General features: G+C 63.0%; 1 protein-coding gene across 1 annotated transcript in view; it reads right to left on the bottom strand.

Moving 5' to 3' along the window:
* Window positions 1-3,306: 3,306 nt before the first annotated feature.
* LOC122546202 (perforin-1-like) overlaps window positions 3,307-13,230 on the bottom strand; it is a 21,927-nt gene continuing 12,003 nt past the window's right edge. Inside the window, exon 2 of the mRNA XM_087981917.1 lies at window positions 3,307-5,523. Coding sequence (XP_087838043.1) covers window positions 3,757-5,478 — 1,722 coding nt within the window. The 5' untranslated portion in view covers window positions 5,479-5,523 and the 3' untranslated portion in view covers window positions 3,307-3,756. The remainder of the gene's footprint in view (window positions 5,524-13,230) is intronic.

Raw genomic sequence — 13,230 nt, 5'->3', positions numbered from 1 at the left:
GATTGTGCAGACTGGGAGTGAACAGGAGAGAGTTATGGTCTATTGGGATTGTGTAGATTGGGAGTTGCAGACAAAACTTTGTATTCGCTATCTAACCCCGTGCTGTCCCTGCCCTGGGAGTGTTAGATGGTGGGGGACAGTGTAGAGGGAGCTTTACTCTGTATCTAACCCCGTGCTGTCCCTGTCCCTGGGAGTGTTTGATGGGGGGACAGTGTAGAGGGAGCTTTACTCTGTATCTAACCCCGTGCTGTCCCTGTCCCTGGGAGTGTTTGATGGGGGGGACAGTGTAGAGGGAGCTTTACTCTGTATCTAACCCCGTGCTGTCCCTGTCCCTGGGAGTGTTAGATGGTGGGGGACAGTGTAGAGGGAGCTTTACTCTGTATCTAACCCCGTGCTGTCCCTGTCCCTGGGAGTGTTTGATGGGGGGACAGTGTAGAGGGAGCTTTACTCTGTATCTAACCCCGTGCTGTCCCTGTCCCTGGGAGTGTTAGATGGTGGGGGACAGTGTAGAGGAAGCTTTACTCTGTATCTAACCCCGTGCTGTCTCTGTCCCTGGAATGGGGGTGGCAGTGTAGAGGGAGCTTTACTCTGTATCTAACCCCGTGCTGTCCCTGTCCTTGGGAGTGTTTGATGGGGAGACAGTGTATAGGGAGCTTTACTCTGTATCTAACCCCATACTGTCCCTGTCCCTGGGCGTGTTTGATGTGGGGGACAGTGTAGAGGGAGCTTTACTCTGTATCTAACCCTGTGCTGTCCCTGTCCCTGGGAGTGTTTGATGGGGGGGACAGTGTAGAGGGAGCTTTACTCTGCATCTAACCCTGTGCTGTCCCTATCCTGGGAGTGTTTGATGGGGGGACAGTGTAGAGGGAACTTTACTCTGTATCTAACCCTGTTCTGTCCCTGTCCCTGGGAGTGTTTGATGGGGGGGACAGTGTAGAGGGAGCTTTACTCTGTATCTAACCCCGTGCTGTCCCTGTCCCTGGAAGTGTTTGATGGGGGGGGACAGTGTAGAGGGAGCTTTACTCTGTATCTAACCCTGTTCTGTCCCTGTCCCTGGGAGTGTTTGATGGGGGGGACAGTGTAGAGGAAGCTTTACTCTGTATCTACCCCATGCTGTCCCTGTCCCTGGGAGTGTTTGATGGGAGGACAGTATAGAGGGAGCTTTACCCTGTATCTAACCCCGTGCTGTCCCTGTCCCTGGGAGTGTTTGATGGGAGGACAGTATAGAGGGAGCTTTACCCTGTATCTAACCCCGTGCTGTCCCTGTCCCTGGGAGTGTTTGATGGGGGGGACAGTGTAGAGGGAGCTTTACTCTGTATCTAACCCTGTGCTGTCCCTGTCCCTGGGAGTGTTTGATGGGGGGGACAGTGTAGAGGGAGCTTTACTCTGTATCTAACCCCGTGCTGTCCCTGTCCCTGGGTGTGTTTGATGGGGGGACAGTGTAGAGAGAGCTTTACTCTGTATCTGACCCCGTGCTGTCCCTGTCCCTGGGAGTGTTTGATGGGGGGACAGTGTAGAGGGAGCTTTACTCTGTATCTAACCCCGTGCTGTCCCTGTCCCTGGGATAACCCCAGATTTTCCAGGCTCTCCCTGGCACTAACCTGTTCCATCTCAGGCACCATCCTCGGGAGTCGCCTTTATGTCCCAAACCCCACACCCTGCACCTTTTCCTGGATATGGTGGCGGGGGGGGGTAGGGGGGGGGGGGGTGCAGCATGGGATGAAGGGGTCTGTGTAGAATGGCCAGGCATGGCCTACAGTGACATCGATGGGCTGAATGAGAAACTTATTTATAGAGACAGAGAAAGAGGGGGGGGGGGAAGAGAGAGAGAGAGAGACTGGGAGGGGTCACCCCCTCAGTCTCCCCCACCCCAGGGGGAAAAGACCTTGTCTATTTACCCTATCCATGTCCCCCCTCATGATGTTATAAACCTCTATAAAGGTCACCCCCCTCAGTCTCCCCCACCCCAGGGGGAAAAGACCTTGTCTATTTACCCTATCCATGTCCCCCCTCATGATGTTATAAACCTCTATAAGGTCACCCCCTCAGTCTCTCCCACCCCAGTGGGAAAAGACCTTGTCTATTTACCCTATCCATGTCCCCCCCCTCATGATGTTATAAACCTCTATAAGGTCACCCCCTCAGTCTCTCCCACCCCAGGGGGAAAAGACCTTGTCTATTTACCCTATCCAAACCCCCCTCATGATGTTATAAACCTCTATAAGGTCACCCCCTCAGTCTCTCCCACCCCAGGGGGAAAAGACCTTGTCTATTTACCCTATCCATGTCCCCTAATGATGTTATAAACCTCTATAGGGTCACCCCCTCAGCCTCCGACGCTCCAGGGAAAACAGCCCCAGCCTGTTCAGCCTCTCCCTGTACCTCAAACCCTCCAAAATCCTCATAAATCATTTTCTGAACCATTTCTAAGTTTAGCGCCATCCTTTTGATAGGAGGGAGACCGTGACCGAACGCAATATTCCCAAATCAATATCTTGTACCGTTGCAAAGTGACATCCTGAGACTGATGAGAGACTGAAATCAGCCAGGAGTGTGTTTGCTGGCGGTTCAGGTGAGTGAGGGAGTGCACGTCATGGAAGCATATAAAATCCTAGCAGGGGTGGAGAGGGATGGGGGAAACACAGGAAGGATTTTCCCTAGGAGCTGGGTGAGGACGCAGTCGAGCGAGAAGGGACAGGGATCAGCAGAGATATCTTCACCCAGGGAGCAGGGAACCCTATTCCCGAATACAGGTGTGTGTGTGTGGGGGGGGGGGGGCGGCGGAATGGTGGGAGGGCTGACACATCGAACGTTTTCCAGACGGAATTGGGCACGGATCTCGGGATGAGAGGGAACAAAGTCACGTTTGACTCTTGAGAGTCTCCTCTTGGGGGACTGAGAGTACGGGAGCTCACTCGGAACACTCGCATGCAAATCGCTTCCCACCCAAACCCCACCCCCTTCCTTTGAAAGGTGACATTCTTGCAGATGGGTCCAGATGACTGCAAGGTGAAAAAGCCTGCCCCCCCAACTCAGATCTTCTCGGTTCTTAATTGCGAATTCAGGCTTTTGAGCTACGGGACGGCAAACTGTCTCTCGTTGTAAACTGGCTTTAACTGTGGTTGCTGATCTCGAAGCTGTCAGACTGATGCGTTGTTATAACCGTGTGGTTTGGTCAGAGTCAAAGCTGTTTCTTCGTCATGTTCCACTCCATAAATAGATCTGAAATCATCTCTGGTTTCTTACCTCCCCAAACCCAACACCCACCAGCGCAGACTGAATGCACACACGCAGGCTAAATTGTCGATCAATCACATTTATTGGAAAAGATAAGTTCACACAGAGGGCCAACTAGACAATACCATGCATAACCAACTTAAGAGTGGGGTGAGTAGGGTGGAGGGGTCGTAAAAGGGCTCTGAGGTTCCCCAAAAGTGTGGGGGGGGGGGGGGGGAGGGCAAGGCCTGCCATGCCACGCTGGTGTGCCAAAGATGCTGCAGCCTAAATTGTCATGCAAACATATTTATTGGAAAAAAGTTCATACAGAGGGTCAATTGGACAATACCATGCTTGAGCTTAAGAGTGGGGGGGGAGTAGGGAGGACAGGGTTGCGAAACACCGCCGAGGTTCCCTGAGAGTGGGTGGGGGGGGGGGCAAGGCTTGCCATGGCGCATGGGTGCGCCAAAGCTGCTTTGGGGAGGTGAGGGTGGGACGCTGCGCTTTGGTGGTTTTGCGGCAGGGGTTCGGGAGACGGGGTCAAGGGTAGACCACGGCGAGGGGGGGCGTCCCGCTGGGGCGGGCGGCAGGCAGGAGCGGGCCGAAGGCTGTGCCGTCAGGCCGGGGCGCGTAATCCTGGCAGGTGGAGCCCCCTAGGTGCGGGAGGCAGCTCAGCGAGACCGCGTAGGTCACCTTGCCGTACTTGAGGTAGCAGACGTGAGGGCGGGCGCCGGCGGCGAGCTGGGGGCACTGGCAGGACCCCAGGAGATCGTCGCGCCCCCGCTTCTCACTGTCCCACACCTCCACGGTCAGGCGGTGCCCGCTGGTCAGCCGCACGGTGCCCAGGTCGAGCTCCGCGTCCCACGTGGGGTTGTTGTCGTCCCACACCACGGGCGTCCTGGCCTGCGCCTGGCCGAACCTGACCACCACGTAGCCGTCGGTGCCCGAGAAGACGTCCCCCCAGAGGTCCCGGCCCTCCTTGACCGCGACCACCAGGCGGGCCAGCCCCTTCTCCCGGGGGCAGCAGCTCCGATCCAACCCGCCGTCCTCCTGGCACAGGCAGGAGCACGGGCGGCGCGGGTCGCGGTAGGACCCGGCCGGGCAGGGGCTGCCCTGCCCGCACTGCTGGAGGAGGGCGTTGGCGCCCACGTACTCGCCCAGGTAGCGCCGCAGGTTCTCCCGCGCGGGGTGGCCGGCGGGCAGCAGGTGGTGCAGGGGCGCCAGGGCGTAGCTCACGGCGCCCGGGTGGGCGGGCAGGCTGTCAGCCCAGCGGGCGAAGACCGCCGTGCCCCCGCTGCCGAAGAAGAGGTCCCGCCCCTGCTGGGCATCCCCGCCCTTCACCTCCGTCTCCCGGTCGCCCAAGGCCTGGTGGACATTGGCAGCGCCACCCAAGGCCCGCGCCATCTCCCGGCAGCGGTTGAAGCCGGCCCCGGCGTCGACCACCCCTTCCACAGTGGCCCTGGCTTCCAGCGCCAGGCAGTCCTTCGCCTCCTCAGCCGTGTAGCCCCCCGATGCCAGCTGGCAGGTGCGGAAGGCCGTGACATCCCTCAGGCTCCCGCCCAGCTCCACCGAGCGGAGGTAGTGCGTGCCGTAAGCGGCCACCAGCTGGCGGTACAGGGGGCGGCTGGCATTGGTCAGCTCGCCAGGCAGGTGGGTGAGGGAGCGGGCAAAGTCGGGCGCCAGGGGGGGCCGCTCCCGCACCCGGTAGCGGTAGTAGCGGCACTGGAACCCCTGGCTGGTGAAACTGTAGCGGTCGCTCCTGGCGCGGGTGGTGCCGAACGTCACCAGCTTGGACTGGGAGCCAGCCAGCACCAGTTGGATGCGGGCGTTCGGCCGGAGCGGTAGGCGGAGGTCCGCCCGCCAGTCGTTGGTGAGGGTGGAGCCGGCGGTCTCCACCAGCTCGGCGGCCGAGCGGTAGAGCTGGCTGGAGAGGGCACGTCGGCAGGAGCTCTGGGCACGCCAGTCTGCCAGCGCGAGGGGCAGCCGCTGCCGCGCGCCGCCCAGCAGCTCGTTGCGGCACAGCGTGCAGCCGCCGTCGGCCTTGCGCCAGGTGTCCACGTTCACCACGAAGGCCCCAGTGGTCCGCAGGGTCACCACGTCGTAGCCCTCCCCCGCCAGCTGCGCACCAGGCACAAACTCCGCCGCCTGGCACTCGTGGGCGCTGCCCGCCTCGCACACCCCGCGGGCACCCCGGGCGACCAGGCTGAGCAGCAGGAGGCAGACGAGGGGGACGGCAGCTGGTCTCGGCAGTCTCCCAGGCATCGTGGCATCCAACACGCAGTCAATCAGGGACCTGGGATGAATTGTCTGGGGTGGAGAGAGAGAGAGAGAGAAAGAATCTCACTATCACTTACTTTTTCAAATGCAGCCCCTCCACCTCCATCGCCACCCACATCCCACCCCAGTTCCCATCAGAATGTCACCTCCAGAGCACGGAAAGGGGCTTAGCTCTGGAGGGGGTTGTTTGCACAGCTGTGAAGGGGAGGGATCGGTTTTTGCTGGACTGACAGATTGATGAGCCCACGGAGGGGATACGGGGGACTGGACGTTGGCCTATTTTGACAACATGTCGAAATGCTAAGCAGGTTGAACACTCCCTCTCTGCCTCCCCCTTGGATTGGCAGTTTTATGAGCATTAAGAAAAGGGGAGGTCTTGGGTGAAGACAATCTGATTGGCTTAACGTTAAGGGAAAGGGATTTGTTGAAGGTTCAGCTGTCTACTTGGAGGGATTTGGTGCTTTCCACCCAGTTGGCATGGGTTGGCACTGGATGGGTAAGGGGTCAATGAGAGGGCAGGGCTGGCTGGGGATTGGGTGTTGGGTTTGTGGAAACAACAGCACATGGGAGGGGCGTGTCCCAGGGTGGAATTCTGGGAGGGGACAGAGGGAATCAAAATCCCATCGAACATCAGGAGTTGGAGCAGTTAACAGGGAGACAGTGGGAAAATATTAACTTCAGGGACTCCTGGTCAGGGTCCCTTTACAAACAGAAACTCTCTCCCGCTCTCTGTGTCTGTCTGTCTCTCTCCCCCTGCAGTTTCTCGCTCTCCTTCCACCCCACTCTATCTCTCTCTGTGTCTCCCTCACAAACTCTCTTCTCTCTCTCTCTACCTCACCCCTCTTCTCTCTCTCTCTCTATATATCTCTCTCCACCCCACCACCCAGTATCTTTCTCTCTCTCTCTGTTTCCTCCCAGTCTCTCTCTCTCTCCTCCTTAGTCTCTCTCACATTCTCCCACCCCAGTCTCTCTCTCATTCTCCCACCCCAGTCTCTCTCTCCTCCCTCTGCTCTCTATCTCACTCCCTCCCTCCAGTCTCGAGCACTGTTTAATCCCAGTCTCTCTTCTCCCAAGTCTCTCTTTCATTCTCTCATCTCCCTCTCTCCTCCGTTTTCTCTCTCTCTCTCTCTCTCTCTCTCTGTCTTTACTCCCAGCCTCTCTCTCCTCCCTAGTCTATCCCACTCACTCCCTCACCCCAGTCTCTCTCTCTCTCTTTCCTCTTTCTCCTTCCACCCAGTATCGCTCTCTCTCTCTCTCTCTCTTTCCGCCCAGTCTCTCTCTCCCCTCACTGGTCTCTCTCGTTCTCTCCCCCAGTCTCTCTCTCTCTCTCTCACACACTCTCTACCCCCTCAACCGCCCTTCATCCCCCACCCAATCTCTCTCTCGTTCTTTCCCCCAGTCTCTCTCTCTCTCTCTCACACACACTCTACACCCCCACCACCCTTCATCCCCCACCCAATCTCTCTCTCTCTCTTTGCTAACAGCCTCTCTCTCACCTCCCTCATCTCTCTAACTCACTCTCTCTCGTTCTCTCACCCCAGTCTCTCTCTCTCCCCCCTCCAACCAGTCTCTCTCTCTCTCTCTCTGACTCACACACACACTACACCCCCACCACCCTTCATCCCCCACCCAATCTCTCTCTCTCTCTCTCTTTGCTAACAGCCTCTCTCTCGCCTCCCTCATCTCTCTAACTCACTCTCTCTTGTTCTCGCACCCCAGTCTCTCTCTCTCCCCCCTCCAACCAGTCTCTCTCTGTCTCTCTCTCTCTCTCTCTCTCTTTCAATATGTTGTTCATTCAGCCAATCAAAGATACTTGAAGGGATGCCAGGCCGTTCTACAGAGACCCCTTCATCCAGCGCTCAATCCCATGTCCAGGAAAAGGGGCAGGGAGTGGGATTTGGGGCATAGAGGGGATTTTTCAGGATGGAGCCCGGAATGGAGCAGAGTAGTGTCAGGAAGAGGCTGGGGAATCCAGGATTATACCAGGGACAGGGGACAGGGGACGGGGGACGGGGGACGGGGGACAGGGGACAGGGGACAGGGGACAGGGGACAGGGGACAGGGGACAGGGGACAGGGGACAGGGACAGGGGACAGGGGACAGGGGACAGGGGACAGGGGCAGGGACAGGGGACAGGGGACAGGGGACAGGGACAGGGACAGGGACAGGGGACAGGGGACAGGGACAGGGGACAGGGGACAGGGACAGGGGACAGGGGACAGGGGACAGGGGACAGGGGACAGGGGACAGGAACAGGGGACAGGGGACAGGGACAGGGGACAGGGGACAGGGGACAGGGGACAGGGACAGGGGACAGGGGAACGGGGGACAGGGGACAGGGGACAGGGACAGGGACAGGGACAGGGACAGGGGACAGGGGACGGGGGAACGGGGGACAGGGACAGGGACATGGGACGGGGAACGGGGGACAGGGACAGGGGACAGGGACAGGGACGGGGACAGGGGACAGGGGACAGGGGACAGGGACAGGGACAGGGACGGGGACGGGGACGGGGACGGGGACAGGGGACAGGGGACAGGGGACAGGGGACAGGGGACAGGGGACAGGGAACGGGGGACAGGGGACAGGGACAGGGACAGGGACAGGGACGGGGACGGGGACGGGGACAGGGGACAGGGACAGGGGACAGGGACAGGGACAGGGGACAGGGGACAGGGACAGGGAAAGGGGACAGGGACAGGGGACAGGGGACAGGGGACAGGGGACAGGGGACAGGGGACAGGGACAGGGGACAGGGGACAGGGGACAGGGGACAGGGGACAGGGGACAGGGACAGGGGACAGGGGACAGGGGACAGGGAAAGGGGACAGGGGACAGGGACAGGGGACAGGGGACAGGGACAGGGGACAGGGGACAGGGGACAGGGACAGGGGACAGGGGACAGGGACAGGGGACAGGGGACAGGGGACAGGGGACAGGGGACAGGGACAGGGGACAGGGGACAGGGACAGGGGACAGGGACAGGGGACAGGGGACAGGGGACAGGGACAGGGGACAGGGACAGGGGACAGGGAAAGGGGACAGGGAAAGGGGACAGGGGACAGGGGACAGGGACAGGGAAAGGGGACAGGGGACAGGGACAGGGAAAGGGGACAGGGGACAGGGGACAGGGGACAGGGACAGGGAAAGGGGACAGGGGACAGGGGACAGGGGACAGGGACAGGGGACAGGGGACAGGGACAGGGAAAGGGGACAGGGGACAGGGGACAGGGGACAGGGGACAGGGACAGGGAAAGGGGACAGGGGACAGGGGACAGGGGACAGGGACAGGGGACAGGGGACAGGGGACAGGGACAGGGGACAGGGGACAGGGGACAGGGACAGGGAAAGGGGACAGGGGACAGGGACAGGGGACAGGAACAGGGGACAGGGGACAGGGAAAGGGGACAGGGGACAGGGACAGGGGACAGGAACAGGGGACAGGGGACAGGGGACAGGGGACAGGGGACAGGGGACAGGGACAGGGACAGGGACAGGGACAGGGGACAGGGGACAGGGGACAGGGGACAGGGGACAGGGGACAGGGGACAGGGACAGGGGACAGGAACAGGGGACAGGGGACAGGGGACAGGGAAAGGGGACAGGGGACAGGGGACGGGGACAGGGACAGGGGACAGGAACAGGGGACAGGGGACAGGGACAGGGGACAGGGGACAGGGACAGGGGACAGGGGACAGGGGACAGGGGACAGGGGACAGGGACAGGGGACAGGGAAAGGGGACAGGGGACAGGGGACAGGGGACGGGGACAGGGACAGGGGACAGGAACAGGGGACAGGGGACAGGGACAGGGGACAGGGGACAGGGGACAGGGACAGGGGACAGGGGCAGGGACAGGGGACAGGGGACAGGGGACAGGGGACAGGGGACAGGGGACAGGGGACAGGGGACAGGGGACAGGGGACAGGGGACAGGGGCAGGGACAGGGGACAGGGGACAGGGGACAGGGGACAGGGACAGGGACAGGGACAGGGACAGGGACAGGGACAGGGACAGGGGACAGGGGACAGGGGACAGGGGACAGGGACAGGGACAGGGACAGGGACAGGGGACAGGGGACAGGGGACAGGGGACAGGGGACAGGGACAGGGACAGGGACAGGGGACAGGGACAGGGACAGGGACGGGGACAGGGACGGGGACAGGGGACAGGGGACAGGGGACAGGGGACAGGGACAGGGGACAGGGGACAGGGGACAGGGGACAGGGAACGGGGGACAGGGGACAGGGACAGGGACATGGGACGGGGAACGGGGGACAGGGGACAGGGGACAGGGGACAGGGACAGGGGACAGGGGACAGGGGACAGGGACAGGGGACAGGGGACAGGGGACAGGGGACAGGGACAGGGACAGGGACAGGGACAGGGGACAGGGGACAGGGGACAGGGAACGGGGGACAGGGGACAGGGACAGGGACATGGGACGGGGGACAGGGACAGGGACAGGGGACAGGGGACAGGGGACAGGGGACAGGGACAGGGGACAGGGGACAGGGGACAGGGGACAGGGGACAGGGACAGGGGACAGGGACAGGGACAGGGACAGGGGACAGGGGACAGGGGACAGGGAACGGGGGACAGGGGACAGGGACAGGGACAGGGACAGGGGACAGGGGACAGGGGACAGGGGACAGGGAACGGGGGACAGGGGACAGGGACAGGGACATGGGACGGGGAACGGGGGACAGGGGACAGGGGACAGGGGACAGGGACAGGGACAGGGACAGGGGACAGGGGACAGGGGACAGGGAACGGGGGACAGGGGACAGGGACAGGGGACAGGGACAGGGGACATGGGACGGGGAACGGGGGACAGGGGACAGGGGACAGGGACAGGGGACAGGGGACAGGGAACGGGGGACAGGGGACAGGGACAGGGACATGGGACGGGGAACGGGGGACAGGGGACAGGGGACAGGGACAGGGACAGGGGACAGGGGACAGGGAACGGGGGACAGGGGACAGGGACAGGGACATGGGACGGGGAACGGGGGACAGGGGACAGGGGACAGGGGACAGGGAACGGGGGACAGGGGACAGGGGACAGGGACAGGGACAGGGACAGGGACATGGGACGGGGGACAGGGGACAGGGGACAGGGACAGGGTACAGGAACAGGGACAGGGACAGGGACAGGGACAGGGACAGGGACATGGGACGGGGAACGGGGGACAGGGGACAGGGACAGGGTACAGGGGACAGGGACAGGGACAGGGACAGGGACAGGGACAGGGACATGGGACGGGGAACGGGGGACAGGGGACAGGGACAGGGTACAGGGACAGGGGACAGGGGACAGGGAGAGGGAGAGGGACAGGGGACAGGGGACGGGGGACGGGGACAGGGGGCAGGGACAGGGGACAGGGGACAGGGGACAGGGGACAGGGGACAGGGGACAGGGACAGGGGACAGGGGACAGGGACAGGGACAGGGACAGGGACAGGGACAGGGACAGGGACAGGGACAGGGACAGGGGACAGGGACAGGGGACAGGGGACAGGGACAGGGGACAGGGGACAGGGACAGGGGACAGGGGACAGGGAGAGGGAGAGGGACAGGGGACAGGGGACAGGGACAGGGACAGGGGACAGGGGACAGGGGACAGGGAGAGGGAGAGGGACAGGGGACAGGGGACAGGGAGAGGGAGAGGGACAGGGGACAGGGGACAGGGACAGGGGACAGGGGACAGGGAGAGGGAGAGGGAGAGGGACAGGGGACAGGGGACAGGGAGAGGGAGAGGGACAGGGGACAGGGGACAGGGACAGGGGACAGGGGACAGGGAGAGGGAGAGGGACAGGGGACAGGGGACAGGGACAGGGGACAGGGACAGGGGACAGGGAACAGGGAGAGGGAGAGGGACAGGGGACAGGGGACAGGGACAGGGACAGGGACAGGGGACAGGGGACAGGGACAGGGGACAGGGACAGGGGACAGGGGACAGGGACAGGGAGAGGGACAGGGGACAGGGACAGGGAGAGGGACAGGGACAGGGACAGGGGACAGGGGACAGGGAGAGGGACAGGGACAGGGACAGGGGACAGGGGACAGGGGACAGGGACAGGGACAGGGACAGGGACAGGGACAGGGACAGGGGACAGGGGACAGGGGACAGGGGACAGGGACAGGGACAGGGACAGGGACAGGGACAGGGGACAGGGGACAGGGGACAGGGAGAGGGACAGGGGACAGGGACAGGGAGAGGGACTGGGACAGGGACAGGGGACAGGGACAGGGGACAGGGACAGGGGACAGGGGACAGGGACAGGGAGAGGGACAGGGGACAGGGACAGGGAGAGGGACAGGGACAGGGACAGGGACAGGGGACAGGGGACAGGGAGAGGGACAGGGACAGGGACAGGGACAGGGGACAGGGGACAGGGAGAGGGAGAGGGAGAGGGACAGGGACAGGGACAGGGACAGGGACAGGGGACAGGGGACAGGGGACAGGGAGAGGGACAGGGACAGGGGACAGGGGACAGGGGACAGGGACAGGGGACAGGGAGAGGGACAGGGACAGGGGACAGGGACAGGGGACAGGGGACAGGGACAGGGACAGGGACAGGGACAGGGGACAGGGGACAGGGGACAGGGGACAGGGGACAGGGACAGGGACAGGGACAGGGACAGGGGACAGGGGACAGGGGACAGGGAGAGGGACAGGGACAGGGACAGGGGACAGGGACAGGGAGAGGGAGAGGGAGAGGGACAGGGACAGGGGACAGGGACAGGGAGAGGGAGAGGGAGAGGGACAGGGACAGGGGACAGGGGACAGGGGACAGGGACAGGGGACAGGGAGAGGGACAGGGACAGGGGACAGGGACAGGGGACAGGGGACAGGGACAGGGACAGGGACAGGGACAGGGGACAGGGGACAGGGGACAGGGGACAGGGGACAGGGGACAGGGACAGGGACAGGGACAGGGACAGGGGACAGGGGACAGGGGAGAGGGACAGGGACAGGGACAGGGACAGGGGACAGGGAGAGGGAGAGGGAGAGGGAGAGGGACAGGGACAGGGACAGGGGACAGGGGACAGGAACAGGGGACAGGGAGAGGGACAGGGACAGGGGACAGGGGACAGGGAGAGGGACAGGGACAGGGACAGGGACAGGGACAGGGACAGGGACAGGGACAGGGGACAGGGGACAGGGGACAGGGAGAGGGACAGGGACAGGGACAGGGACAGGGGACAGGGACAGGGAGAGGGAGAGGGAGAGGGACAGGGACAGGGACAGGGACAGGGGACAGGGGACAGGGGACAGGGAGAGGGACAGGGAGAGGGACAGGGACAGGGGACAGGGGACAGGGGACAGGGGACGGGGGACGGGGGACGGGGACAGGGACAGGGAGAGGGAGAGGGAGAGGGACAGGGACAGGGGACAGGGACAGGGAGAGGGAGAGGGAGAGGGACAGGGACAGGGGACAGGGGACAGGGGACGGGGACGGGGGACGGGGGACGGGGGACGGGGACAGGGGACGGGGACAGGGGACGGGGGACAGGGAGAGGGGACAGGGGACAGGGGACAGGGGACAGGGGCAGGGACAGGGGACAGGGGACAGGGGACAGGGGACAGGGGATGGGGACAGGGGACAGGGGACAGGGGACAGGGAGAGGGGAAAGGGGACCGGGGACAGGGGACAGGGACAGGGGACAGGGGACAGGGGACGGGGACCGGGGACAGGGGACAGGGGACAGGGGACAGGGGACAGGGGACAG

The sequence above is a fragment of the Chiloscyllium plagiosum genome, unplaced genomic scaffold (genome assembly GCF_037043375.1).
Source record: "Chiloscyllium plagiosum isolate Xiang-an unplaced genomic scaffold, Cpla_swu_hap1 HiC_scaffold_41, whole genome shotgun sequence".
In the NCBI taxonomy this organism is placed as follows: Eukaryota; Metazoa; Chordata; class Chondrichthyes; order Orectolobiformes; family Hemiscylliidae; genus Chiloscyllium; species Chiloscyllium plagiosum.
Note: the sequence above shows the minus strand (reverse complement) of the source record. Positions and strands in the feature narration are given on the sequence as shown.